The sequence below is a fragment of the Hippopotamus amphibius genome, chromosome 13 (assembly GCF_030028045.1).
Source record: "Hippopotamus amphibius kiboko isolate mHipAmp2 chromosome 13, mHipAmp2.hap2, whole genome shotgun sequence".
NCBI classification, from domain to species: Eukaryota; Metazoa; Chordata; class Mammalia; order Artiodactyla; family Hippopotamidae; genus Hippopotamus; species Hippopotamus amphibius.
Window position 1 is genome coordinate 26,613,182 of NC_080198.1, and position 25,687 is coordinate 26,638,868.

At 41.3% G+C, this 25,687-nt stretch overlaps 1 protein-coding gene across 17 annotated transcripts in view; it reads left to right on the forward strand.

The window, feature by feature from the left end:
* CADPS (calcium dependent secretion activator) overlaps nt 1-25,687 on the forward strand; it is a 451,700-nt gene that overhangs the window by 339,670 nt on the left and 86,343 nt on the right. For 6 of the 17 annotated variants that reach the window (XM_057706172.1, XM_057706173.1, XM_057706174.1 and 3 more), the window contains 3 exons: nt 10,821-10,927; nt 17,526-17,682; nt 18,534-18,675. In XM_057706172.1, the coding sequence (XP_057562155.1) occupies nt 10,821-10,927; nt 17,526-17,682; nt 18,534-18,675 (406 nt within the window). Of the gene's footprint in view, nt 1-1,525; nt 1,530-10,820; nt 10,928-11,945; nt 11,955-16,296; nt 16,318-17,525; nt 17,683-18,533; nt 18,676-25,687 lie in introns of all 17 variants that reach the window. The other 11 variants (XM_057706175.1, XM_057706180.1, XM_057706186.1 and 8 more) reach the window with 4 other exon arrangements.

Here is a 25,687-nt window from a genome sequence, read left to right on the forward strand (position 1 = left end):
GGAGGAAGAGAGTAAAACTGGACCTAAAAGTTAAGGTCGAAGCAGAGTTGGGTGTGAAGCTTGCTACCTCCAAGGCCTCTTCTAGGCAAAGTAGATCTCAGTCATAATCAAAATCATAATCACGTCTTTCCTGATCTTTACATCTTTTTTCTTTCCCTCCCCCTCCCTTTTCAATTTCCTTAGAGAGAACAAAGCCTGAGTACATGGATAGGTATGCAGAACTAACTGTGTGGAGGTGGCAGGGCACAGCTGGACTTACCTGTACAAATTGGGGTGGAATACAGACAGCTGCAGAGTCCTTCCGTCAGGCTGTGCTTTGCGAGGCTCCAGGACTCTGCAGATGGCATTTTGGTGGACTTATGCTTCCTGTCTGGTAGCATTATTAGAAATTAAATGTTTAGTTTAATTGCAGTATCTCCAAACAAAAAGATGTAAAAGGCTGTTACTCTACGAAAGAAAAGCTGTGACTCCTACAAATGAATTCAATTATTTTAACTACATTTCCATTTAAACCGTCACACATTCTGAACCCAGCAAGCTCTGAGAAAGTCTACACTCCTATTGCTGTTTTGCCTCAGTTTTTGGCTAAATACTTGCATAATTTTCTGAGCATCAGAGCAATTCTGTTGGAACTCGAAATAAAACAATTTTTCCTTCAAATATGGCAAGGATTTGCAAAATTAGATAGACAGACAGACAGGTAGCTAGCCCACCCATGGGCCCAAATACTGTGCTAAGGACTTTACACGGAGGATGATTAATTCTTGACCTTAATCCCATAGAGAAGGCTTGATTACTGCCCTTGCTACAGATGAGAAGGCTGAGATTTGGAAAGGATAAATGACATTTTCCAGCAGGATTTGAACCCAGATCATTCTAAATTTAATTTCCAACATCATGCTTTTGTTTGTTTGTTTGTGTCTCTCTCCGCCATGAAGGCTTTCCAGCTGATGTGATGGGCAATTGGATAATGCCCTTTCACTCAGTGGAAAAGGTATTCAAAAATACTTACACCTTTTAATCCAGGAAAACCACCACAAAACAGAACAGTCCTTTCTGGGACCAGTTAATTGTTGAAATCTTTCCCCTGTGAAATCTTTCTGAGGGCAGTTGAGATTCCCTGAGATTGCCAAAGAACTGAGGATTTTTCTTTTCTCCCAAGTGACAGAAACCTTCTAGAGCACGTCAAATCCATCCAAAAGATTTCCAAGCAGATTCTGTAGTGTTGAGGTTCTGTATCTTTTCCTTACTCCATCAAACTTCTTATAGGTCCAGGTGCATTTGAAAGAAAAAAAAGATACAAGCAAGCGTGTGATACTCACCACACACAGTTATGGAGACACCCACTCAAGAAACCAATGAGGGCAAATCCCATCTCAGCAAGATCCAAGCCATCCTAAAATCCTAAAACGAGGACGATCTCATGCTTCGTATCTTATATACCAGGGACTAAATGTTTCTCTCTTCATCCTTCTTGTTTCAGTGATACGTAAATCAGGGTTTCCAAGCCAAAATTATTCTGTAGACTAGTAGCTCATCTATACTGTATAAAAAATGAGGAGGGCAAGGAGCAACGTGTTTCAAACACTCTCACCAAGGAAGACCTTGGAGGAAGAGAGGATGCGTTAAAAATATGCCATGAATCAATAGATATGAAAGTAATGTCTCTTCTACCAGAAAAAAAAAAAAAAAAAAGACACGCTGCCGATCACAATCGTGACAACTGTCATTTATGGAGAATTTAGGATGTGCTAAATAGATACGTGCATATCTCATTTAATTTTCACGACAATTCTATGAGATAAGTATTTTTACCATATTTCATTGAATCTAAAAGCCATCAATTATAGGATGCACCATTAATTTATGTACTCCTAAGAATAAAATAATGCTGCCAACTAAACTGACACGCCATCAAATGTAAGATGCATCCAATTTCAGAAATGTTAAAATGTGCCTCTGACAGTCCATGAAATAAGAAATCACTTTGTCGTCTGCAGAAATACAGAGAATTAGAAATAGATGTTGGGCAACTGGGCCCAAGGTCACACAGCTGGTTAGTTGTAGAAACAGAGTTTGAACATGAGCCTAATTCCATAGCCCACACTTCAGCTTCTGTACTATGAAATGATTGTGATTGTTAGTGATAAAATTGTAAGACCAAAAAGGAGTTTCTCAATCACTGAATCCCAAACCTTCATTTGACAGATGGGGAAACCAAGGCCTAGAGAAAAGCCAATTTCAAAATAAGATGGCCAGTGAATGACTCTAGTCTGGGGTCTGGGGTACTGCACACTATCTAGGACGGACACACACACACACACACACACACACACACACACACACCCTCCACCCCACCACCAGGCTGCCTTATCTTTCAGCCAAGAGATAATGGCCCCACTTACAATTGAATAACTGGCCTCGTTTCCATTATGACAGCTCAGGCCGTCCATCATCCACACACTAGAATCCTAAACATACAGTTCCAAGGAAACAGGATCCCGGGAGCAGCCTGAGCACTCAGGATCTGTTACACCAAAAATTTAAATCACTGTCTTGGCTCCAATGACTTCCTTAACCTCTTTAAGTCTCACTGTTTTCTGTCAAAGGGCTTAATAGTGATTCCTCTTCCCAAAGGATTGTTGCCAAGATTAAAACACATATTCCAAACAAAGCTCTTAACACAGTGCCTGGCAGATAGTAAGCACTCAGTACGGTCTATCTATGTGTCTATCTATCTATAGAGATATGACTTTATATATGTTATTATTATAAACATAAAATGGTATGTTATTATTTGTGTATTGTCATTTAAAAGGAAACCTCCAAATCCAAATGTGCAACGTAGACATATTATTTGACTTCGGAAATGGAATATAAAACAATGCTTCTCAAAATTCGATGTTTATACGGATCTCTGGGGATCTTGTTAAGGCACAGATTCTGACGTGGTAGGTCAGGGGCGTGGCCTGGAAATCTGACAGACTCAGGTGATGCTGAAGCTGCGGACGCCGGGGTTGCAGTTTGAATGTTAGTGGAATGTAGGAGGCAGCTGATTTATCTCTTTATCATACATTTCAAAATAAAGCATTGCAATAGAGTTCCGTATGTATTTGATAAACCGCCACTAAGTTCCAGGAGCTGTGCCAGGCATGAGGGGAGGGAGCAATGAGGAAAAGCAGCCGAGGTCCCTGCCCTCAAAGAGCTCCCAATACACTGGAGAACACAGGCATAAAACAAGTAATTTCATCCGGTGACTGTGTTGTCAAGGGAGGTACAAGATACTGCAGGAACGCAGCACATGGGGAGTTTACCTAGGCCAGGTCTTTGACCCTGTGGCAGGGAGGGGGATGTCACAGAGGTCAAGGGCTGCTTCCCCAAGACCTGTCAGGGATGCTCCTAGTCCTTGATGAAGTGTTTCCCTCTGCTCATCACCCTTCCAGATGCCCCAAGATCCTGTCCCAGAGAGCTTGTGGGTGTATATGTGAAAGTTGATTTAGGAGCTGGGTGAATATGTAATAGTACTATTAAAGCAGCATTCTTGCCAGAGCCAGTGTTCAAAAACATCAACAACAACTTTAAATAGCTTAAGCAAGAAAAGGTCTTTTTTGGCCTGTGTAGCTAGGAAATGCATGGAGGGATTGGACTCAGAAATAAAGACTTGTAGTGTGTTTTGATCCCTCCAACTGCTGACAGGCTTCTTTAATGTGACTGGAGGTCATACTAGGAGGGGTTGAGAGCATAGCAGCAGATAACACCAGCTTTTTATCCTAGTCGATGACCCTGGAGGAAAAAGAGCTTTCCTCTCTGTGAAACTGTATACAATTCCAGAGAACGGCCTCATTGGCCCAGCTTGGGTCACATGTTAATCCCTGAGCCAATCATAATATCCTTGATGGTGCTGGGATGCTATGGTTGGCCTGGCGTGGCTCACACGACTGTCCCTGTAGGGTTAATTGCTTGCCATTCCCACTAGAGCCACATGGAGTGGAGGAGAGTCAGTTCTGAGCAAGGCGACTGCACGCACAAGAACAACAGATGTCTGCTACTGTGTCTATGCAGAATTAAGTTTACTTTTATTAGGTGCAGCAGCTCAGTCTCAAGGACAAAGACTGACTTGGGATACCAAGATACCAAATTGGAGAAAAAAAGTATCATAATAGCATTCATTATCTCTTTCTTGTGGATATAATTTAATTTAAATACAAAGACATTTAATTATCTTAAATCATTTTTTCATGGCATTAAGACACCTGAAGTTCTCTGGTTTGGAAGTTTAAGTTATTATAATGTTTACCATTCAGCAATTCAGCTTAATGCATTTGTTAAGTAACCAGAGGTTTTGTGTAAGAGATAAAAGTTTCTGTATAGTTTTTAGGCACATTACAACCACAGAGGATTTGGTTTTCCACGAAAGCACACCATTGGGCAGGAGCCACTGAGGATTACCTTCCACCAATATCTTAGGACCTGCCCTGGGCCACGTACTGTTCTAGCCCCTAGAAATAAAGAATTCACCGGGCTTAGCGGAAGACGAACATGCATGTAATTGGCTATTATTAAGGGACCATGAGTGCTCAAGTAGAGGCATCAACAGAGGAGCTGATGAAGGCATAATGCTTGTTGGTGGAGGCGGGGGCCGCTCTTAAAGGCTTCTGAGCAGGAGTAGGACAGGTTCAGATGTGTGCTTTCTGGAGATCAGTACAGATGCTGCACGATCAATGAGCCTCAGGGGACGGAAGGAACGAAAGCCTGACTTGGAGTCTTTGGCAACAGTTGAGGTGGAGATGATGAGACTTGAGTTGCATGTCTACCCCCTCAGCAACAGTGTGGGCACATGATCTCGTACAGTAGGAGATAACATCAAGAGACACATTAGAGAGAGATTGGACAGGCCATGCTGCCCATGTCCTTATGGGGAAGAGACAAAGATGGTTGCAATGAAAAGAGTAGAGAAAATAACCTATGATTCATCCACTGGTCTTTATTACCATATGCTTTATACTGTCCTAAAGATGGAATCTTCTGAAAGGGAGTGATGAAGATACAGGGAATCAAGTGTATATGATGGCCTGCCTCACTAAGGGAAGTATGTTGAATTATAACCCTGCGCTAAATGTGTGGTCCGTGGAGCCATTGTTTCAGGGAAGCAGAGTACTCTGGAAAGCACGATGTGGCTATCTGCTTGGCTCTCTGTTCCTACTCTAGCTTTTATCCACCCCATCTCCAAATCCTAGTGAATTGCTCCAGGCTAGTTATTTTTGGTAATAGCGTAATACAAACACTGGCATCTTCAGCAACACATAAATAGGTTGGAACTTGGTCGTAAGTGGGCTTTCCATCAACCATATCCATCTTTCATACGGTATTTCAGGGACTGGCAATTCGCTTGCTGGAACAGAGACGGTCAGGTTATTTAAGGGCTAATTGGAGAGTCTCACTCCTGGATGCCTCTCTTCCTTGGCTTAGCTGAGCATGCAGAGGAATTCTCTTTTTATTTTTCCGCAGTCACATTTAACTCCCTCTCTGGAAGCCAAGCAGATTTAATTGTGTAAACATGAGCAATGGTAATTGGGTAAATGAAGTTGGAAACCAAGGTATGATGTTTTTGTTTTGCTCTGTGAGGGGAAAAAAATAGGGAGCTTGTTTTTCTATGGTGGCAAACCTCACTGTCAGAATTCTGGACAGACAGTTGGCAGGAGGGAATCCCTTTACGAATTTTCATCGAGACCCAATGAGCTGAAATATATCTGCTGCCTCACTGGTTATGGTTCAGCCTGGGGACATTTCATTGTTTTATAAAGCACCATATCAAGTGGTTTACACAGGTTCTGAATTCTGGAGAAGAATAAATGAGGAGTTTCCCTAAGAATTGCACACTCAGGTAATACACATTTATTCAAAGATATACCAGAAGGAGGTCTTACCAGAGCTGCACCCAACTTTCTGCCCAGCTGCAGTTGGAAAACCAGATTTTAACAAACATAAAATATAGAGTACCTTTTTACAAACGAGATTAGTAGTTGCCTTCCTTTATATAGCTGTCATTTAAAACTGATTTTTTAAAAATTCTATTTACATACAATCTTTCCCAAACAAAAGATTTAAGTAAGAGGAGACTGGGGAATAGATTTTTTTTTTTTTTTTTTTTTTAGTCCTTCATTTAAAACCTTGAGGTGATCCCCCAAGAAAAGAATGACATCAACTTTTGCTTTTAAGGGATGCTTTGCCAAAATATTGCATTGTATTTATCCTTATTTCTCATATTTTTTATTATGGCTGCTAGAATTGCGTTTCCTCTAAGCCTGCAGTAAAATTCATTTTCCCAATTTAAACATTCAAGCAAACCAAGAAGCAAACTTGGCAATGGAATATGTCCCCCTCACCATACAGATTGCTTCATAAACGAAAACCATTAGAAAGGACCAGGTCCTGGGTTAATGAGACACTCATTAAGGAGAGAGAATTGCAGAAGCTGATAGTGCTCCGCGCCTGTGTTGAAGGAGAGGCTATTGTTATAGGATGTTTGCTGTGCTGATATTGTAAACCACATGACAGATGGGTCAAGTGCTGATTACCGTATTCTAACATTTGGAATAGCAAGTAACATATTTGATAAGCTGGCAAGTTTTTATATATGATTCAACCCACAATATAAAAGCCATGAGAATTCCAAATTGAAAATAATTAAATGAGCTGGAAACAATCAGATACCACACATTTCCCCCCCCCCCAAATGACAGATTTTGACATGTTGAAATTCCACAAAGGGAGCAAGAATATTCCCTAGCTCACTTGAACTAATAACGGCCCTTCATCTGTTTTTGCAAAGCAATTAATTTCTGCCTTCTCACAATGTGGAGATAACAGTGAACGTTTGTAGACACCTGAAGCTTTGCTGAGATCCGTCCCATGCACTGTTTTGTGTGTTCTTATCAGCAACCCTGCAGAATACACACAAAAAAGATGTTAATATTCTCAATTTATAGAGGAGGAAGCTGAAGCACAGAGAGGCTTAAGTAGAAGGTACAAGGTTACATAGGAAGTGAAGCAGCATCCTGAGGACGAGAAGCCAGATCTTCCAGCCATGTCGACATCAAGTGTTATTTCTGGTCACCCAGAAGGAAGAAACAGCTATTAATGCATAGGTGTTCTTTATTGTACAAAAAGTCCATCTTCTTTCGGTCAATGATGCCGCCACCATCATTCATGTGTATCCCTCTGGATGAAGGCATCCAGGATTTGCACTCCGCCTCTGAGTGTCTCAGCACGGTGGTGCTGATGACGCTGGTAAGAGTCCCGTCCCTCATCAAACAGTGGCATACCTCTGTAACGTCACCTCCACGCCGAGGAAGCAACAGCTCTCCATTCGTGTTTGATCATTTTTGCTTGTTTGGTTGTTCTTTTCAGAGTTTGTCATCCTACTTGTCACCCTTTGTGATAGTCACTTTGTCTCTTTACTTTTTTTTTTTTTTTTTTTTTTTTTACCGTCTCTCTTCACCTACCCGAGCAGCTCCCCCGCCACCACCTGGGCCTCCTCCACCCACCCAAACGCAGACCAGCATGTTATATCAGAGGCTCAAAGGCATGCCTAGGCCAAAATCAAGTACTGTAAACGTCTACCTTTCCTTTATTCGACAGCTTCCTAGTTTAGTTTGCTTTTTTGTTCATTTCTCTGGAAATTTTGTTTAGCATACTAACCTGAGGCTCAGACTCTCGAGTTTGACACCGTAGGTTTTGAGAGACTCAAAAAGAGAGTATTTATTTCCCAATGTCCACATTTTTTTCTTTGTCTAGCTCTGTCTGACATATGCAACATTTTCAAACCTCAATGTCAGCACAAAATAACATTGTTGCATAACATTTTGCATGATGATTTTTTTTCTATGTTATGAGCTTCAATTCTGTTGTATGAAATGTTTACTAAGTATATTGTATTTTTAGTTCCCCTTCATCAGTGCTCCAGCTAGTACAAGATTGGGTGATAGGAATATTGCAGTACGTTTCCACATATCTCAGACAGCAGATGTGACCCCCAAAAATCATTTTAAGCACAAATTTCTCCTTGACATGACCAAGAAAAAAATCATTTCTAAACACAAATTTCTCCTTGACCTCTGTTGGCGGGGGCGGGGAGGGGGGAGGAGGGGCTAGAGGATTTTGCACAATGTTTTCTTTAAAGACAACATCTTAAGGAAGTTGCTTTTAGTACCATTTTTACTAGCTAGTGAGTTAGTAATGCAAGTGAAGAGGAAAATAGAGTCGCGTCTCAATAAAGTAGCTTGATCTACAGATAATGGAACTGCAGCTGATTGATGATAAATGAAAGTCTGGCTACATGGGTTCATTGGAAGATCAAACTAGATTCAAGGATACTTTACCTGCTGCCTTTAAATGGTTGCATGGTAAAGCAAAATTGCAAAAGGTTTTATTAAACATACTGTCTGTATATATACATCAGGCTTACACATATCTGCGTGCATGTGTACACACACAGAAAGACTGCGTGCACATGTACACTTTATGTGTATCTATGGATATATATGGTAGTGAATCTAAGAGCACTGCATATTAAAACAAATCTTCAGGTGGTCCTAGCTTACGCATCTTGGATTTCTCCAAACAAAAATCATTCACAGCTTTTAAATAAAAGTACATAAAAATATTGATGGGAATTATTTCCATTTCTACATTGTGTGTCATGGACAGCTAGAATTCCCCTAGATTTGGTGAGTGTTCCACCCAAAAGGACAATATTCTCTATTTTGAAAGTAAGAGATTTCAAAGATGTGCCCCAAGTGGGATTTCCTACAGATTTGTATTAACGTGCAGCCTTGTCTGGTTACTAGAAAATGTGTGTAAGTGTGTGATGTGTGTATGTAGGTGTATGTGTCGAATGGGTAATAAGCATAGAATGAGGAATTTGCAAATTGATGTGTAAATGTGAATATCACCTAATAAAAAAAATAGTAGCCAATGCATATTTACTATCAAAATGCAAATACCTCACTCTACACATATTACCCCAACATATATACACAGTATGTTTGTAGAAATGCCTGAAAGTCTACTTATGAAATTATGATGGTCCATTTATGAAATTATAAACAGACCAGGCACCCCAAAAGCGTGAAAATCAATGTTGTCGCTCATTCTTTCTCCAGATATTTATTGCTCTGGACCAGGCAATGAGCTGTCAGCCCCTAAACTCTGCACATCTCCTGACTCTGAGTATTGGAGGTTCTCTGCCTAAGCTGTATACTTATTTCCCCACAGTTCCCACCTTCATGCCCTAACCTTGTATATAGCCACATTTCCACCCGAGCCTAGCAGAGACAATGGAGCATTCCATTGGCCTGAGTCCAGAAAGCCCAGATTCACACCAGTCATCAGACCCTGTTGGAGCAAAACTTTCAACACCTCAATCTCACCCAGCCACATCCATCACTCTTAGGTCCCGTTGGCTGGACCCCTCCTTTTGCATAGCGTTTCACAGAATTTTTCTTTTTTGTTGTTCAATCATAAATTACTAATCATCCGACATGTTCATTGCCTATTTAACAAATACACAAAGGAAAAATTATGAGGAGCTGCTTGGTGTTTTTTGTTTGTTTGATTTTTTAGCAGTCTCCTACGATTCTGTTTATGCCCCCGCCCCCAACACACACACACAAGCCAAACCAACAACAACAAACCAACCCTTCTTGTGAAGTAATGAGTAATCTTCTCTAGTGGGAAGAATCCTGAAGCCAAAACATATCTGCTTCAGATGAGAACATTAAAACAAGTTTCAGCAGTCCTTTTGTGCACATATATATCCTCCTCGTGGAATCATCCTGAAGGGCGCTGACTCAGAATCAAGGCTTGAAGAGGTCTAAGCATGAAAGACAAGTTCCCCTGTGAATTTAGACTGGTTGAATTCAGGCTATTTCATTGGCTAAAAAACCCTTTATGTTTCAAATATTACTCTATTTCCCCGCAGGAAAATATATATATAATTTTTGATAGCATAATAACATCGCCAAACATTCATGAATTTAGCCTATAAAAGATACAGCAGAAACCAGGTACAACAGAAATCAGTTTGTTCTTGTCTGACAAAAGCCCTTTCAACACAATAGAAACTAAAAGAAAAAACTGGAGTACATTGTTGCCACCTAACTGATAAAATTTCAGTTGTACCAACCAGTGGCGCAAACCACTTCCTTCAATAATCTACACCCATACTCTTTTAAAAATTCTATCCTGCCTTCTGCCTAATGGCCCAGAAATGTCCATTAATTCTCAGTCTCTTCCCTGGACAATGTAAAACAGCCAGGCCTTTGAATCTGCTTTTTTCCAATACCTGTTAAACATTGCAGACCTAGAATGAAAAACAATGCTGTAGTGTCACATATTTAGGGAGAAATTCAGGAAAAAAACGTAGCAGCAGTCAAGACTAAGCTTCTGTTACATCTTCCCACCTCAGGTAGCAGGAACACTGTCTAGAGAGGGATAGAAGATAGTCCATTTATGCTGTCTTTAAAGAACATGTGTACAAAATGTCACTAAATTCAAAATGGGCTGTCATAGTCTTAATATAGCTTAATAAGCAACTTGGAAGCTGGAGCACTGCTTTTTCTTAATATGTATTATAATAATGATGGTGATAATAAAATGGCTTTATGGTTTGCTCACTCCTAATTATGTGGCACTTAACATTTGCATGAAACTTTCCAAAAAATGGGTAACTCTTTGAAATTTCTTATCCACTAGTTCTAATGGCCACAAAACTAGCCCACCGCTTTCGCTGAATTTTAACACCAATTCTTGTACTACAGAAAATGTAGGCCGGTTAATCACTCCTGCCAAAAAGCTGGAAGACACAATACGTCTTGCTGAACTAGTCATTGAAGTCCTTCAACAGAACGAGGAACACCATGCAGAGGTAAGCGGGTGTGGTGGGCAACCTCTCTTGTTCCTTAGATGATGTTGCAGAACTGATTCTACCAGCGACTTTGTAAATGAGATGCCTTAACACCCATTTTCTTTTAACTGGCCTTGTAAAGAGAATGAAAGTGGCAGTTGTGCAAGGAGGAGCCTTTGCAAGGCTGTTTAAAACAACCAAAAAGTGGTTGCGTGATGTACGTTTCAGCTTGAGTTTTGAGATGTATCTAGCAACAAGCCAAAGAGGTGAGTAGATCTTCAAGATAATTATTCAAGCAGCATATGGTTATTGTCAGGAACACATGAAATACTTTTTGGTCTTTTGTGGTTGTTTCTGTTGCTACCACTGTTGTTTGGATTTATTTTATTTGGTGTGTGGATCGAGGACCGTCTTTTTTGAATTTATCTCTGTTAACTTAGTCTGCTCGCCCTGGAGTCTTCATTTGTTAATCTCAGATGATCTGGGTAGCTGAACGCAGTGACAGAAACAAATTATTCTGTGTTGTTCAACTTGTCGATTTTCCAACATACATCGAAATAGATACAGCTTACTATTTTTTTTTTTTACAAACCACTGTCAAAATGAGTATTTTGATAATCATTATACACCCAGGGATTTCAAGGCTAACTAAATCCCAAACCTGTAAGGACTTAAACAACCCAACCCTTCCAAGAAAAACTTCCAAGATTTCATGACAATCAGACTGTTCTATCACTGCTTGTTTCAAAACTGAGATTTAAAATCATCTCTCTTAAAATAGCCTTTTTGAAAACTGTACCATGCGCCCTCTTCCCCTCCAGGCAAATCTACGGCAAAAGGGGAAAAAAAGAGGGCATCAATAAAAGTAATGTTAAAAGCACCTAAAATGATCATACCCATGGCTAAGTGAAAATTGACAGTATAGTTAAATAATACATAATACACCATAAACCAATCGTCCCGACTAATGCCTGATTGCATATTTAAATTTCCTCCCTGTTTTTCTACTGTTCCGTTCAATCTTGGCTGATCGTGGCAGGGGAAAGAGGTATGTGACCAAAACGAATGAGTCAGCCACCCGCTGTCATAGTCTGTGCATGCCCTCCCGGTACCATGTCTTCTACCGGGACTTTCCCCGGGGCCCCTGCTTCCTAACACTGACCCGAGGAATGTAACGGCAATTTCCGGCGGACTGCTTGTGAGATGGGTGGCCCTCCACGGCAGGGTAAACGTGGGGGATTCTCTCGTGCGTGCATGAAGAAACTGACACACTTAACAAAGACTGCAGTTACATCCCAACACGTGCCTCCTACCTGCCTTCATTCTGTCCCCTTAGCCTGTCGTAGTTCCTGTGTCCGTCTGTACTTACCTTTACTCCTGCAGATGAGCACCGAGTGCGGTCACCAGTAGCTAGCCAGAGTGATACTAATCTTCCTCTACCGCTGTCTGTATGTCAACCGTACATACAGTATTTATATAGAGAGAGAGTGCCAAAGAATCGTGGTTTCCCCCCAAACCCTCTCTGAGAATGGGGTGAAGACCCCTTGAGGCAGGTACAGCTAACGCCTGCAGCACCCAGCAAATGCACAGCCAGGAGCAAGAAGAGGGCGAAATCGACACCCTCCAAACCTAGAAACCTAGGACTCACCTTCAGACATAAAATTAAGTTGGGCTAGAATTTTTTTCTACTCTAGCCTATACAATGTTCTTTTCAGATTAGGGGCACCTGGGGTTCAAGCGATGCTAGGTGTGTTCTTTCCGGGTGTCCACAAAATCATCTCCAGAGGCGTGGAGGGGTCTGGCCAGTCCTCCCCTGATGTGGGTGTTGAGGCTTTTCCCAAGATGTCAGGCCAAATTTTTGAAGACACGGATACGAAGAAGATGGTTTTCCTCGCTTACAGTTGTTCTTTAAGTGAAGAAGAACATGGACATATATGTTTGATTTAATTAAGTTATTTTCTGAGGCTGCTGCAGTCTGAGAAAGGAAGAGATTTTCCCAAATTACTCAAAGAGGTAGTGAGGAAAAGCTAATATTCCAAATAAGGCATTTTTTTTTCACTTTTCCAGAAAGCCCTTTTTCACTACGTGCTAATTACCGTCTTAAACTGCCCTCATAACCATCATCACAAAAATATTTTAATCTTACATATTCAAAAGCCATTCATAAATAGGGTAGAAATAAATTCAATTCTTTTCTTGTTTATTAACTTTAGAGGTTAGGAATGTCCTATATAGGAAAAGAATTTGAGAAAGAATAGATACATGTATAACTGGAAAAAAGAGAAGCTAGGAATGAAACCTTCAGCATACTTTAGAATTTGGAGACCCACTTTGCTTTTAAATAAATGTACAGGATTATATCCCAATCAGTCGTTCTACCCAGTCACAAAACCTCATTACTCAATCAGTCAAAAACTACCTATCTGCTGTCAGTGCTTTTTTGATGGACGAGGAGACATCAGGCAGTCTTAGCCTTCAGGTGATGGAAGGCAGAGTGGCCAGGAGTTCAGGCTCTGAGGCTGAGTTTGAAGTCCAGCTTTGCCACTTTCTTGCTCCATGATCTCAGCCTAGTTACTTAACCCCTCTTACCCTGTAAATTGGAGATAGTCATAGAATGGATCTCAGATGGTCATTAGGATGGAAGGCCAATAGTAAAGCATCTGGTGTTATGCCAGGCACATAGTAAGCACTCAGCAAAGCTTGGCTATTGTATTATTAGGCATATATCACTAACAAAGCAAAATATATGAATATGTAATCATAAAAAGGGCAAAATCTACATGGAAAGTACCAAATGAATGATACCGACAGAATATGTTGGAAGGAGGCTGGGTTTGAAAGGTAAATGGCCCAGAAAGGCATCAGAATTGCTGAGGACTTCCCTGGTGTCCAGTGGTTAAGACTCCACACTTCCACTGCAGGGGGCCCGGGTTTGATCCGTGGTCAGGGAAGATCCGACATGCCGTGCAGAGCAGCCAAAATTAAATACATAAAATGTAAAAAGCTTAAGGCATCTTTGGGAAATAAAGGTAGAGATATTAAAAACAAAAAAAACCTTGAAAACAATTCCTGCTGCCCAGGTCTTACTCCAGCTCAATTAATTGGGATCTCGTAGGGAGGGGCTGAGTACTGGTAATTTTTAAAACTGCCCAGCTGATTTCACAGTAAAGCCCAGTCAGGAGCCTCTGGGCTGTAACCAAAGGAGTAGAGTTTGCCCTGGCATGCTGAGGACGAGGTTTTGCTGCCAGAAGGGTGAAGGATGAACTTTGTTTTCTACTGACCAGTACGCACGGCCGTGTTCTCTGGGTGCTCGATAAACTCTAGAGAATCACTGAGTCCTCAGCATGGATCTTGGCTGCGGGGTTGTGCTGCTTGGTGGCTCCACCACACAAATAAAAGTGGCAAGTAGAATTGCCTCCCCCACAAAAATCAACCGTCCTTAAAGCTGTGTTGAATTCCAATATAAAGTCATTAAATGTTTCAGGAGAAAAAAAATCCACCCACTAAGCACATGTCATGTATATATACACAGGCAGTATATGGTAGCAGTTATCCCTAGTGTCTCTAAATTACAGCTGAAGTCTGCTCTCAGGGCCTAAGGTATGTGCACACACGCACACACCTGCACACACGCACGCAGGAATTATGCCTGCATGTGCTGTCTTCACTTGCCCAACCTCTCTCTCTATGTATACGTATGTATATGTATATATGTATTGTACACAGAGGGGTACATATATACATGTAGTTTGTGTACCCAATATAGAGTGTGTTCAGTGTGGTTGGCTAGACCCCTAAAGTGTACATCGTTGCCTTTACATAATGAAAAGCACTGGGTAAGTATTTGGAAGCCAAAGGACAACTCCTCCTTGTCTTTGGAAAAGATTTCGGAAGACTTTAGACACCCACAGACATTGAGTTAGCTCATGTACAAAAATAGCATTGACCTGTAAGGAGCAAGTATAAAATAAATATAATTGCTGTTGTTGTTGTTTTATTTTAAACCTTTGCCTTGCCCAGCCTAGACACACAGAGTCTCTTCATTTGATTAAAATTATGATATGGCTTTTTGGTGATTACTGCCCTTGCCTGAATCCTTTTCTCCTTCTCAGAGAGTCAGGTTCGATTACGAGGTTCTGAAAGAATCAGCTTGGGTGTAGAAAAATAAATTTGGACTTCACTTCTCTGACAACCTCCCCTATTTAAATTCTCTTCCTTCACTAGACTTCAGTGGCAATAATTCACACCACAGTAGTCAGAGTTCTTGGAGGGCTGCCTGTCTGTATGATCATTCAGGTGACATCTATATGTAATTTCTCAGTCATTTATCAGACTAACAAGGGAGCAAATGTTCTGTAGATAGTAGAAACTTGGTGCTTCTATGGCCTCTGGTTTGCAACTTTTCAATAAAGCTGGTAAGAACCAGATCTAAGGTTGGGCTGAGAAATTTTTAATTGCAGGCATTTAGGATTCGATTTTTGTTTTGTTTCATTTCGTGGGTTTTCTTTTCTTTTCTTTTCTTTTTTCCTTGTCATCCTAGAGCAAAATTGTGTCTGGGAAGGCAATTCAGTCTCCCCAGTAACTATTTTCTTTGACTCACCCTGAAGGTGTAAAGTGGAACAAATAACTAAAGAATAAGTACCAGCCAATATTTGGTGTGCCTTTGTGAATTGTGCAAATATCCTGCATCAGGGCTGAGTCAGCCCTGCACATAGAGTTGGGGGGTAAGAGTGGGACCCCAGCAAGTTTCAGTATTTAGAAGATCCCTGCCTAGAAGGCAGAGGCTAGGAGAGCTCTGGGGGCAAGACAGAGGGTTTCTTCCTCTGCTGGATTTAGGCAGGTAGTCAGTGCAACAAGCCCCAAGCCCCAGGGCTCTCATCCCCAGATCGGAAAACTACAATAAAACCTCACTGATTCAGACCCAACCGTTCGTAATTTGTGACAATTCAGTTGTAGATGTGGCGCTTTTAATTTCTCTTAAGTGAAATGTATGACAGGATCTCAACTTTCTCTGGAAATTTTAAAGGCTCTTTTTCCAAGTTTCATCCCAGGATCTCTGAAATTAAAGCTTCCTTCTCTTTGACTTCAATTGATAGCTCAATTTATCCATACTTTTACATTTGTCATACATTTATGTGATAATCAATACCTTTTACTTGGGTGTCCAGGTACAGACTGCATTGGAAAGCAGCAAAATGATAGTTCATTTTTAGAAAGCCCAGTAATTTAGGTTTTTTTGCTGACAGACTAGCATCTCTCCTCTCCCATTACTCTGAATCAGTGAGGTTATACTGTAAATTAAAATGGAAACAGCAGGTGTCTATTTCCAGCCAAGCTGACCTTGCAGAATGGTCCATGACTTGATTTTTTCCATTTAATTTGCAAACCAGCCACATGTTGATAAAGGAGAAGTAAGTAAAATGAAATCTCATGAAAGAAGAGAGGTGGACCCCTATTCTGCCTCCTGGTGGCTGTTAGAATATCCCCAAATAACTAATAGATCACAGAAGAGCTTGGCCATTGAACAAACTCTTTCATTTATGGAATTACTTCCATAATCATCTTTCATGTTTCCAAATGCCTTCCCATCTTTTTTTCGGCGAATGCTCCGGAAGGTGTTTCCCCTGTAAATACTTTACGGCACTGGGTGTGGAAGTGGGGCAATAGAACAGGCTGGCATTGTTTTGTTTTTCTGCTCTCTTTGAAATCAGCGAAAGAAAAAAAGGGGAGGGGGGCCTGTTGACACCGCCACTCATTCTGCATGCTCCCTGCCAGAAATGATTAGTCAACATGCATGCGTGCCTTTGAATTGCATTCACATCTGGCCCATCTGATGTGAATGTCACCTCTGAGACCCTGCACAATGATTTCCAAGGACCCACGTGCATGAAAATGAGTTACTTCACTGATATTTTTGGTTTTCAATGTACATATGTGTCCAACCCTCAGAAAAGTAAGTCCTAATCTTACCGAATGTCTCCTAACTTAAAACCTGATCTTTCCTACAGACAGGATGCAAAACCAGAGGCTCCGTGCTTAGAGAGATTTTAACTCAAAAGTCTGTCGCAATTGCAACAATGGTTTCCTTCGCCCTGGCATGAAATAGGAGTAACATTTCCAATGTGTAGGGAAACACGAGTTGCTGAGCTTGTATGAGACCACAGACAATTAAGCCCCAGATGGGTAGATATAAGTAAATAATTGCCAATTTTCAAGTTAGACCAGCAGAAAACCCATAAACACAGTGAAGAAACTCCCAAATTCTAATATTTTAGAGCAAGAACCAGCCAACGAGAGTGATAAAGAGCATGGCTCAGAACATACTGAGTTATTGTAAATTGAACAGAAGTTCCACGCCCGTCATTTCTACGGCTACATCTTCTGACCAGGAGGTCAGAATAAAGACTTTCTAAGGCAGGCTTGGAATCATGAAAAGCATTTCCTTGGGACACATAGAGGCCCAGGGGTATTCAAAAAAGCTGTTCTCTTTACAATAAAATTATCAAACCCTGCTGGATGCACAATCAATCTTGAACAGCCAGGGCTTAACTTCACATCTGAAGTCGGAGACAGAAGCCCCTCACCTCTTTGTCTGTTGTTTCTCTGCCACGTTTCAAAGGCCTTTGCATGGTGGTCAGACTTGATGGTGGAACACGCCGAGACCTTCCTGTCACTCTTTGCAGTGGACATGGATGCAGCATTGGAGGTGCAGCCCCCAGACACGTGGGACAGTTTTCCACTGTTTCAGCTGCTGAATGATTTTCTCCGGACAGATTGTATGTATCATCTTTGACTGTTTGACTTTCTGGGCAGATAAACAGATTGCTAAAATGTCTTTATGCCAGGCAGACTACAGGTTGCACATAGCTCTTCATAGTTTTATGATTACTTAAAAAAACAAACTTACAGCTGATGAAATTCCCTTTCTTCCAACAAGCGTCCTATTTCAGGGAAGCCCTCTCTTGACTAGGCAGAAGAACCCAAGAGCAGTGAGAAAGTGCAGCCTGTGCCTGTGGGTTTTATGTGCTCTTGCACAAGCTAATTAAATTGACCGCTACACATTTTGAATTTTTATAAAAGATGCTTTCTCAATGAAAAACAATTTCTTGCTAAGTAACATCCCAAGCATTTCAGAGTACCTTACAGCAACACATAGCCATACGATAGACCTTCCTCTCCAGGGAGAGTGATGACAGAAGAGTGGGGTACAGAATGTTCTTCCTGGTAATGTAAGGGGAAGAAAGGGAGGAGGGGCAAAGAAAACCTGGGGGGGAAAAAAAGTATCAATTGTTGGCTTTGTTGTTCTTTAAGGGGTTAAGGGGGCTTTATTTTTTTCTTTTTCCTTTTTTAGAAGAGTGACACAAGTGGGTAAAAGGCTTTTGAATTCCGTTTTCCTTCCACACAGATTGAAGCATGATGTCGCTCATGTACTTTTTTCTTTTCTCCTTCTCCTTCTGCCTCTCCTCCTCCTTCTGCCTCTCCTCCTTTTCCTCTTCCTCCTCCTCCTTCTTTCTGGCTTTTTTTAGAAATGATATATTTAACATAGAAGACAGTCGTCTCTGTGTGTACGTTGTATGCTGATAAAGCAACTGTGGATTCTTACGGAGCTTTTGCTTATCTGTTCTAGCTAATTTGTGCAATGGAAAATTTCACAAACACCTGCAAGACCTGTTTGCCCCACTTGTGGTTAGATATGTGGATTTGATGGAGTCCTCAATTGCACAATCCATTCACAGGGGCTTTGAGCGGGAGTCATGGGAACCAGTCAAGTAAGGAAACCTCTTTTGATACCATCGGAGTTTGGGTGCACATGGCTGGAGAGTCATACAGAAATGGATTAATGGTGTCTTATGGTTTGCATTGTTCATATGGACAGAGAGCAAACACCATATTCCCAACTGTGATGCTTATAGTTATCCAAAAGGGGGGGGAGGATGAGAAATGTTTTATCAAATGGAATCTTCTGTTTGTTGCACAAGGTGACTAAGCAATACGGGATGTAAGCCTGGCTGTGATATTTGAACTGTGTATCTTACTCCAGTGGTTTTATCCCTAGGAATTGATGTTTCCCAAAGTGTGTTCCATAGGGGTCTAGGCAAGGGGTCAGCAAACTTTTTCTGTAAGAGGCCAGATAGTAAATATTTAGTTTTCAAGCCACACAATCTCTGTCAAGTCTCAACTCTACAGTGTAGCACAAAAGCAGCAATAGACAATAGGTAAATGAACAAGAGAGGCTGTGTTCCCCTAAAACCTTGCTTCCAAAGCAGCAAGCTGGCCTGTGGGCCAGAGTTTGTCATTTCCTGGTCTAGGCTTTTGAGACGCTCCTCAAGAAAAGGACCCTGTGGCCAGATATGTTTAGGAAACCTTGTCCTCCACTCTTCCACCCCACACCCTTGTCTCCTGGAGAGCCTCAAAGCGCGCCAGCATATTTCAAAACTTGGAGAATATAGTCATACAGAAACTCGTTTGACTCTGCTTAATCTAGAGTTTCCTAAATGTATTTGACCACTTTTTTTTTTTCAACAAGAAATCTATCCTGTAGGACCAATTACAAGAAATCCTATAGGTTGTGAATTGGCTATTTCCATAATTGCTTGGCAAATAGATCCTATTTGAAATGTGTGGCAGATTCGGTGCCACCTCCATTCTCCAGCAGGGAGAAGGGCTGTCACTCAAGGCCACCAGAAGGTCAGTCTCAGACTCCCCTTTCCGAAGAAGTGGAGAACTCCTAGGTGGAAAGAATTTTCTGGTATGGTTTGAAAAGCTCCAATAAAGTCAATAATAGCTTTGCTCTCTTAGAATCCCTTTTTTTTTTTCCTGTAGGAAAAGCAGTTTGTTCTTTCTGATCCTTTACATCTGGGGGGTGTGGCAACCAGCGTGGAGCAAAGTGGGGTTTGCATAGCACACTGTCAGGTACTCCCGAACAAATATTCAGGAGACTTTTCTCAGTTTGGAAGCCTTGACTTGCGCCCTGTCTTTAAGCAGTTTTCTGAATGGAGACCCTCCTTCTAATATTACACTGAATCAGATTCTGAGTCATAAAGGAATCAGTGCAAAATAACTCAGCCCACCCCTCTTTCCACATCTGAGCCGCAAGAGAAGTTTCTCGACTTGCCCTACTGAGCAGGTTAATAGGCAGTAGCTCTTCATTTGCAAGTTCCAAGATATCCAAATTGTAGCTTGTAATTCTCAGGATTATAACAGTCTCTTAATGTGGCCCTGCTGACTTTCAACTCATGAGAATAGAACCGGGACCCTTGATGATAAAGTATAAACAAGTGATAGTATTTTTTTCCAAATGCTCACTCGAATCAAGACAGTTGTCCTGTGCAGAACCGTTGTGAAAAAGGAAAAGGTTAAAATGAGTAATATTCGCATTTCAAAAATAGCAGTGGTCTTGAAATAGCATGTGCTTACTTGGGTTTAAATGTGGAGGCTACGACCACCAACATGCGGGAGGGAATGATGGGTGTCCTTAGCTGTTTCTTAAAGGGCCCTAGAGGTGGGGCCTTGTTCTCCAGCTACTAGCCAGAAGGCAAGGGCTTGAAACTCTGTAACTGTCTTCTCATCCGTAAAACCAATTTTTAAAAAGTCTGTACTCAGTGTCTGAGACTTGTCATGAAGCTCTGCGATAATGTCACTGAAGTCATTTTATAGCCTGTTAAATTTGTCAGCAACCAAGCCCATGACTGCTTTTCCTCCTGAACTATCACATATTCTTGGTCAGTCAGTAGAAAAGGTTTTCACAATGGGGAGTCTTAGTCTGGGAATGTTTTCAGAGGGTTTTTCTTTTAAGGAGTGAAAAAAACTAAAATATGAACTCTCGGATTAGTAATCTGAAAATCAGCAAAGGATTGATTGTGTGTGACTAACAAACTGAGAATATTTTACAGGGTTGTGTTTCTATCGTAAGTAGCTTTTTGCTGTCCCAGACTGTGCTGTGGGCTCGTGAATATGACTGTGGTTTGTTTAATTCATACTAAATAGTACGTGCTTTTCAGAGTAGGCTGGAGGTATTGGAAAATGCCAACTAAAACATAAGCTAAATTAAAATTGTTTGAAATCACGTACATTTTATTAGCTGATTTGTAAACAGAACAGGGATGCCGTGGGACAGATTTGCAGAACGGCCGGCACAAAGTGAAAGGTATAAAAAAATTGGGAACACGCTTATGTGATAGGAAGGAACAAATCTCTCTACTTCTTACCATGTAAAGAGAAAGTATGAACTTCTATTCGACCGCTGGATAGAGGGTTGATAAAGAAGCAGAGATTCTTTTTTTTTCCAAGTAAAGAATGATCTTTGTGGAATGTTTTTCAACAAGTTTACTCAAAAATAAGCAGCTGACTGAGATAAATAGATTCAGTTTGCTGAGTCTTCTCTAATTTTGTCAGATGATCCCACAATACACACACACACACACCCCCCACAGCCTTTCTCTCAAACAATTCTTATATTCACATAGTTCTGTTCTTCTCCTTTTCAAAAGTCATGATTATAGATAACCTGATTATAGGTAAAATGACTGAAAAATGCATTGCAGAGCTTACTTCAAGAAAAACTGGCATAGTTGATCCTTGAACAGCACGGGGTTTGAATGGCACAGGTGCACTTATATGTGGACTTTTTTCAGTAGTAAATATGACAGTCCTACATGATCAGAGATTGGTTGAATCCACAGATGTGGAACTGAGGATAAGGAGGGACCACAGGTACAAGGGCTAAATATAAAGTTATATGTGAGTTTTTAACTGTGCAGGATTCAGTGCCCCTAAGCCCATGTTGTTCAAGAGTTAGCAAAATATTTAAAATGTTAAAGAAAAGCAGAACTCGGACAAGGAAATGCTACCAATATACCAAAGTTGCTAGAAACAGAGGTTAACTATCCTTTATTCTTCAGATTTTTTTATTTCAAAATATGGTCTCGTGAAAGAAGATAGAGATATCGTCATTTGGGTTTGATACAACCAAAGTTATTGGATAGAAAGGGTAAAACGACTGAGTCCTTGTTGCTTGCTGCCTTCCGCTAAGAGGGTGGCCTTCCATCCCTGCAAGGCGAGAGAAGAGAAGCGGCATCTCTGTTTCCATGAAGCCAGATGATGGTCACAGTGTGAACCTCTAGGCGTTGGTGGACAGCGTCGTCTCATAGCTGCTAACCACAGCTGAAGGTAGTCGGCCTCTTGAGGCCAAGCCCAGGCGGGAGCCCGTGGCCCTCTCAGGGGTGTCCATCAGGACACATCATAGGGCCACCACCCGCAGCTGAGACGCTTGTTCAGCACGCTCCCAACAGCCCTGAATATGAGCCTTTGGTCCTACGTAGTAGATGAACCACATTTCTACCAGGTCTTTAGAGTTGGTTGGTTGCTAGTCGAGTCACCTTGGCCTATGCGTAAGAAAACTTACAAAGCGTCTAATCCAAAGCTCGCCAAGTCTCGAGACCCCTCTGTCCTACTCTTTCCTTAGCAGTTCTCTCTCAGTTTCTACCTGAACACTTCCAGGCGCAAGTAATCCACGCTTCACAGTTGCCCATTGAAGTTCAGGATGATTCTGAACTGTAGAACTCAACACTTCTTCTTGATATATGCACACTGAAAAATTTGGGTTTCTCATTTATCAAGATGCACTTTCTCCCTCTCTGCCTGAGACAGACATATGAAAAGTATGTTTGAAATAAGGTCTTTTCCCAGATTGTCAAAGATATCAATATCTTAATGATAATAAAATGTCAGACCAAAGATACCTTAGCAATACGTAGGTGGCCCGGTATGAAATAGCCACACATCAGACTAGCAGTCAGAACTCTTAACTCTGCCAGTAATTTGCTGAGTGACCTCGGGCAAGTCAGATGACCTTCCTGAGCCTCCGTATCCTCCTTTGTAAAACGAGAACTTTGAATACCCAAGACTTTCCAACACTAACATTCTAGAAAGTGTGATTTTCCATGTTCACTCCATACACACGTTTAATCAGCACTGCCTCCCTAACACCACGAACAGGGCCTGGGACAGGTGTTCAATAAATATTTATTGATTAGCTGACATTTATTAAGAACCCTATACAGGCTGAAAAGTGTAAGAGTACCACAAGAAGACTATAAAGAAGAGAAGAAAGCGAAGAAAAGATACATTGCCCACTAGAGGAGAAAGTGAGAAAGAGATACATGGTCCTGATCGGATATTTTCATCTGGTTGGGTCTGAGCAACACACACACAAGAAAAATGACTTTAAATATTTACCACTGTACAGATGTACAAAGAACATAAGGAAGAGTCATGAGAGCATAGGTGGAAGAGAAGGAACAGAAGACTTTGAGAAAAGACCCAAACAAAGACTCCACTGGGGAGTCATAAAGGAATAGCTTGGAGAGTTTTTCAAAAGGGGTAGGGGTGCTGGGCCAAAGTAAAATTAGGGGGAAGGATAAGGTAGGCGATAGGAACAGTGAGGGCTTTGTTTGGGCCAGCATGGATTACAAATGAGACAAGCCGTAAGGTTGGAGAGAGAGTGGGGAGGTTCTAAAATCCCGTGAAGTTTAGAACTTTATTCACTACGTCACGCACTCTAAACAGGGGCTTACAGTTCCCAAAGGTGGTGGAAATTGGTTCTTGTTTGGGGCATGGGGTGCAACAACAAAAAAATCTCACTCTTGGTGTGTGTGTGTGTGTGTATGCACAGGTGTCTATACAGTACATAAACAGACATCCAGCATATTGGTGGTATTAAACTTTCATGGGGAAGGCAGTTGGGGGATCTGGTGGTGATCGTAAATAAAAGCTTGAGAAACACCCCTCTAAACTCTAGAAAGAGATCAAAGAGAGCCCCATTCCCCTAAGTAAGAATTAGACCTAAGAGTAAGCCAGGAGAGAGGTTTTAGTGTTCAGAGCACCAAGACAAGATGTACCACGTATATTCATGCACCAAATGGCTCATGAAGTGGGAGGCATTCTGTGTCTTAAATCGAACCCCATCCATAAATCTAAAGCAGAAGACTTTGAGAAAAGACCCAACCATAGCCTCTCTGCACAGAGACGCAACCTTATTAGAATGAACCCTGGCAGTAAGGAATGACTCTACCATCCGTAGAGATGAGGAGACATGCACACATCTGTACCTTTCATCCATGAGAGAGAGAGAGCAGGTGAGAATTTTTTAACCCAGTGCTCCGGGAATGGGTCCTTTGATATGATGGGAGGTACCCTTTTTCAGCAGTCCCCAAAATGAATGAGTCTAATTTTTAACATTATCCGTTGTTAGGGTTGCAATTTACACTTATTACACTATCCAGAGATACCCAGTTATGACTTGCACGGAGAGGCATGCTGGACTTGTTTTTAGGTATTTGCTAAAGGGCCCTCTAAAATAATAATTTCTCATACCCAGTAGCAGCTCCAGGAGCCTGATCTGACCTGAGTGCTACAGGACAATCCTCCCTTTTCACATGTATATCAGTCACCTATAATGCTTGGAATTGCCTCTTTGATTATTAATATGTTATTAATAGCCAAATGAGTTAATAACATCAGTAATACACTATTATTTTGCTAAAAGCAGAAATATCAAGCATGTTTCTTCAGTCTTTTAAAAGTATCTCATGATACTATGTCACAGGAAGATGTTTCTGTGAGTCCAGTGCAGCAGTCCAGCTAAAATGTCTTATTTTACAAATACAGTATGTTTTGATTAATATAAGTACTTTTTAAATTTTCATGTGTAAAACGAAGCTCATTTCTAATTTGTGTGCCCACCATCCGCTAATATGTTTAAATTAAGTTGCTTTTGCATACATTTGTATGTTATTCATTCCTAGCTACTTCTAATTTGCTCAGAATTGACATTTTAACTTTCCAGGCTGCCATCTCAAAAGATCTCCTAATTCCTTGATCAATATTCAGTGTGTGTATCATTTAATGATCACATTTGCTTATATAGGCTTACACATGTCTCAGTGGAAATCGCCAACGGTTTTGTTACATAGCAGTGTTTAAGACTGAGAACCACCAGGGACTGAATTCAAAGGCAGATTCCCCAGTTAAATAGAGAAACATGAAAAGAAAAGTTCCATTTTCCCTTCCACTTAATAGTCAGCGTTAACTAATCTTCTCTTGACCGTTCCCAGGAGAGTGCCCTTTCATCCCAAGTAGAGAAGTATAATTGGCTTTCCCCAAATGCGAAGTGTAAAGGATGAACCTGTGAGACACCTGTTTCCCTTAAGGGAGAGAATGCCAGGTTGGCGATTTTGCATCCTAGGTTTTTCCATCTACCAGCCGGAGCTATATTCCCATCATGAAAGGGTAGCTCGTTTCTAAAGAGAGGTGTACAGACTGTCTCCAGAATGCAAAATTTTGGGCGTATCAGGAGTCTTGCCCCCCTGAGCAAGCCCAGAGGCAGCTCCAGCCTTTGCAAGAGCTGTGTTAGTCAAATACAGCTTGCCCGGGGCAGAGCTGCTTTGGCAAAACTTGCTCTTCTTCTGCAAGATCCAAAAAGAAAACCTCAACTTCTTTGCCAAAATGCTGTCAACTTCACTTAAACAGGAAGGCTCCTCTCAGATGCAGAGTTAGGCTGGGCTCCACTGTGCCAGTGACTTTGGCTGGATGGAACACCCTTGAAATGCCACTACAGAATCACGTAGTGCCAGCTGGTTGAGCAGTATATGACACAGCCCCTCCAAGGAGATGTGGTTGATTTGCTTTGAGGTTTTTGTTTTGTTTTATTTTCTCTCTTTAGTCATAAAGCCATCTATCTCTCTTTCATTACATCAGTTGATCAATCTTTGTTCAAAAAGC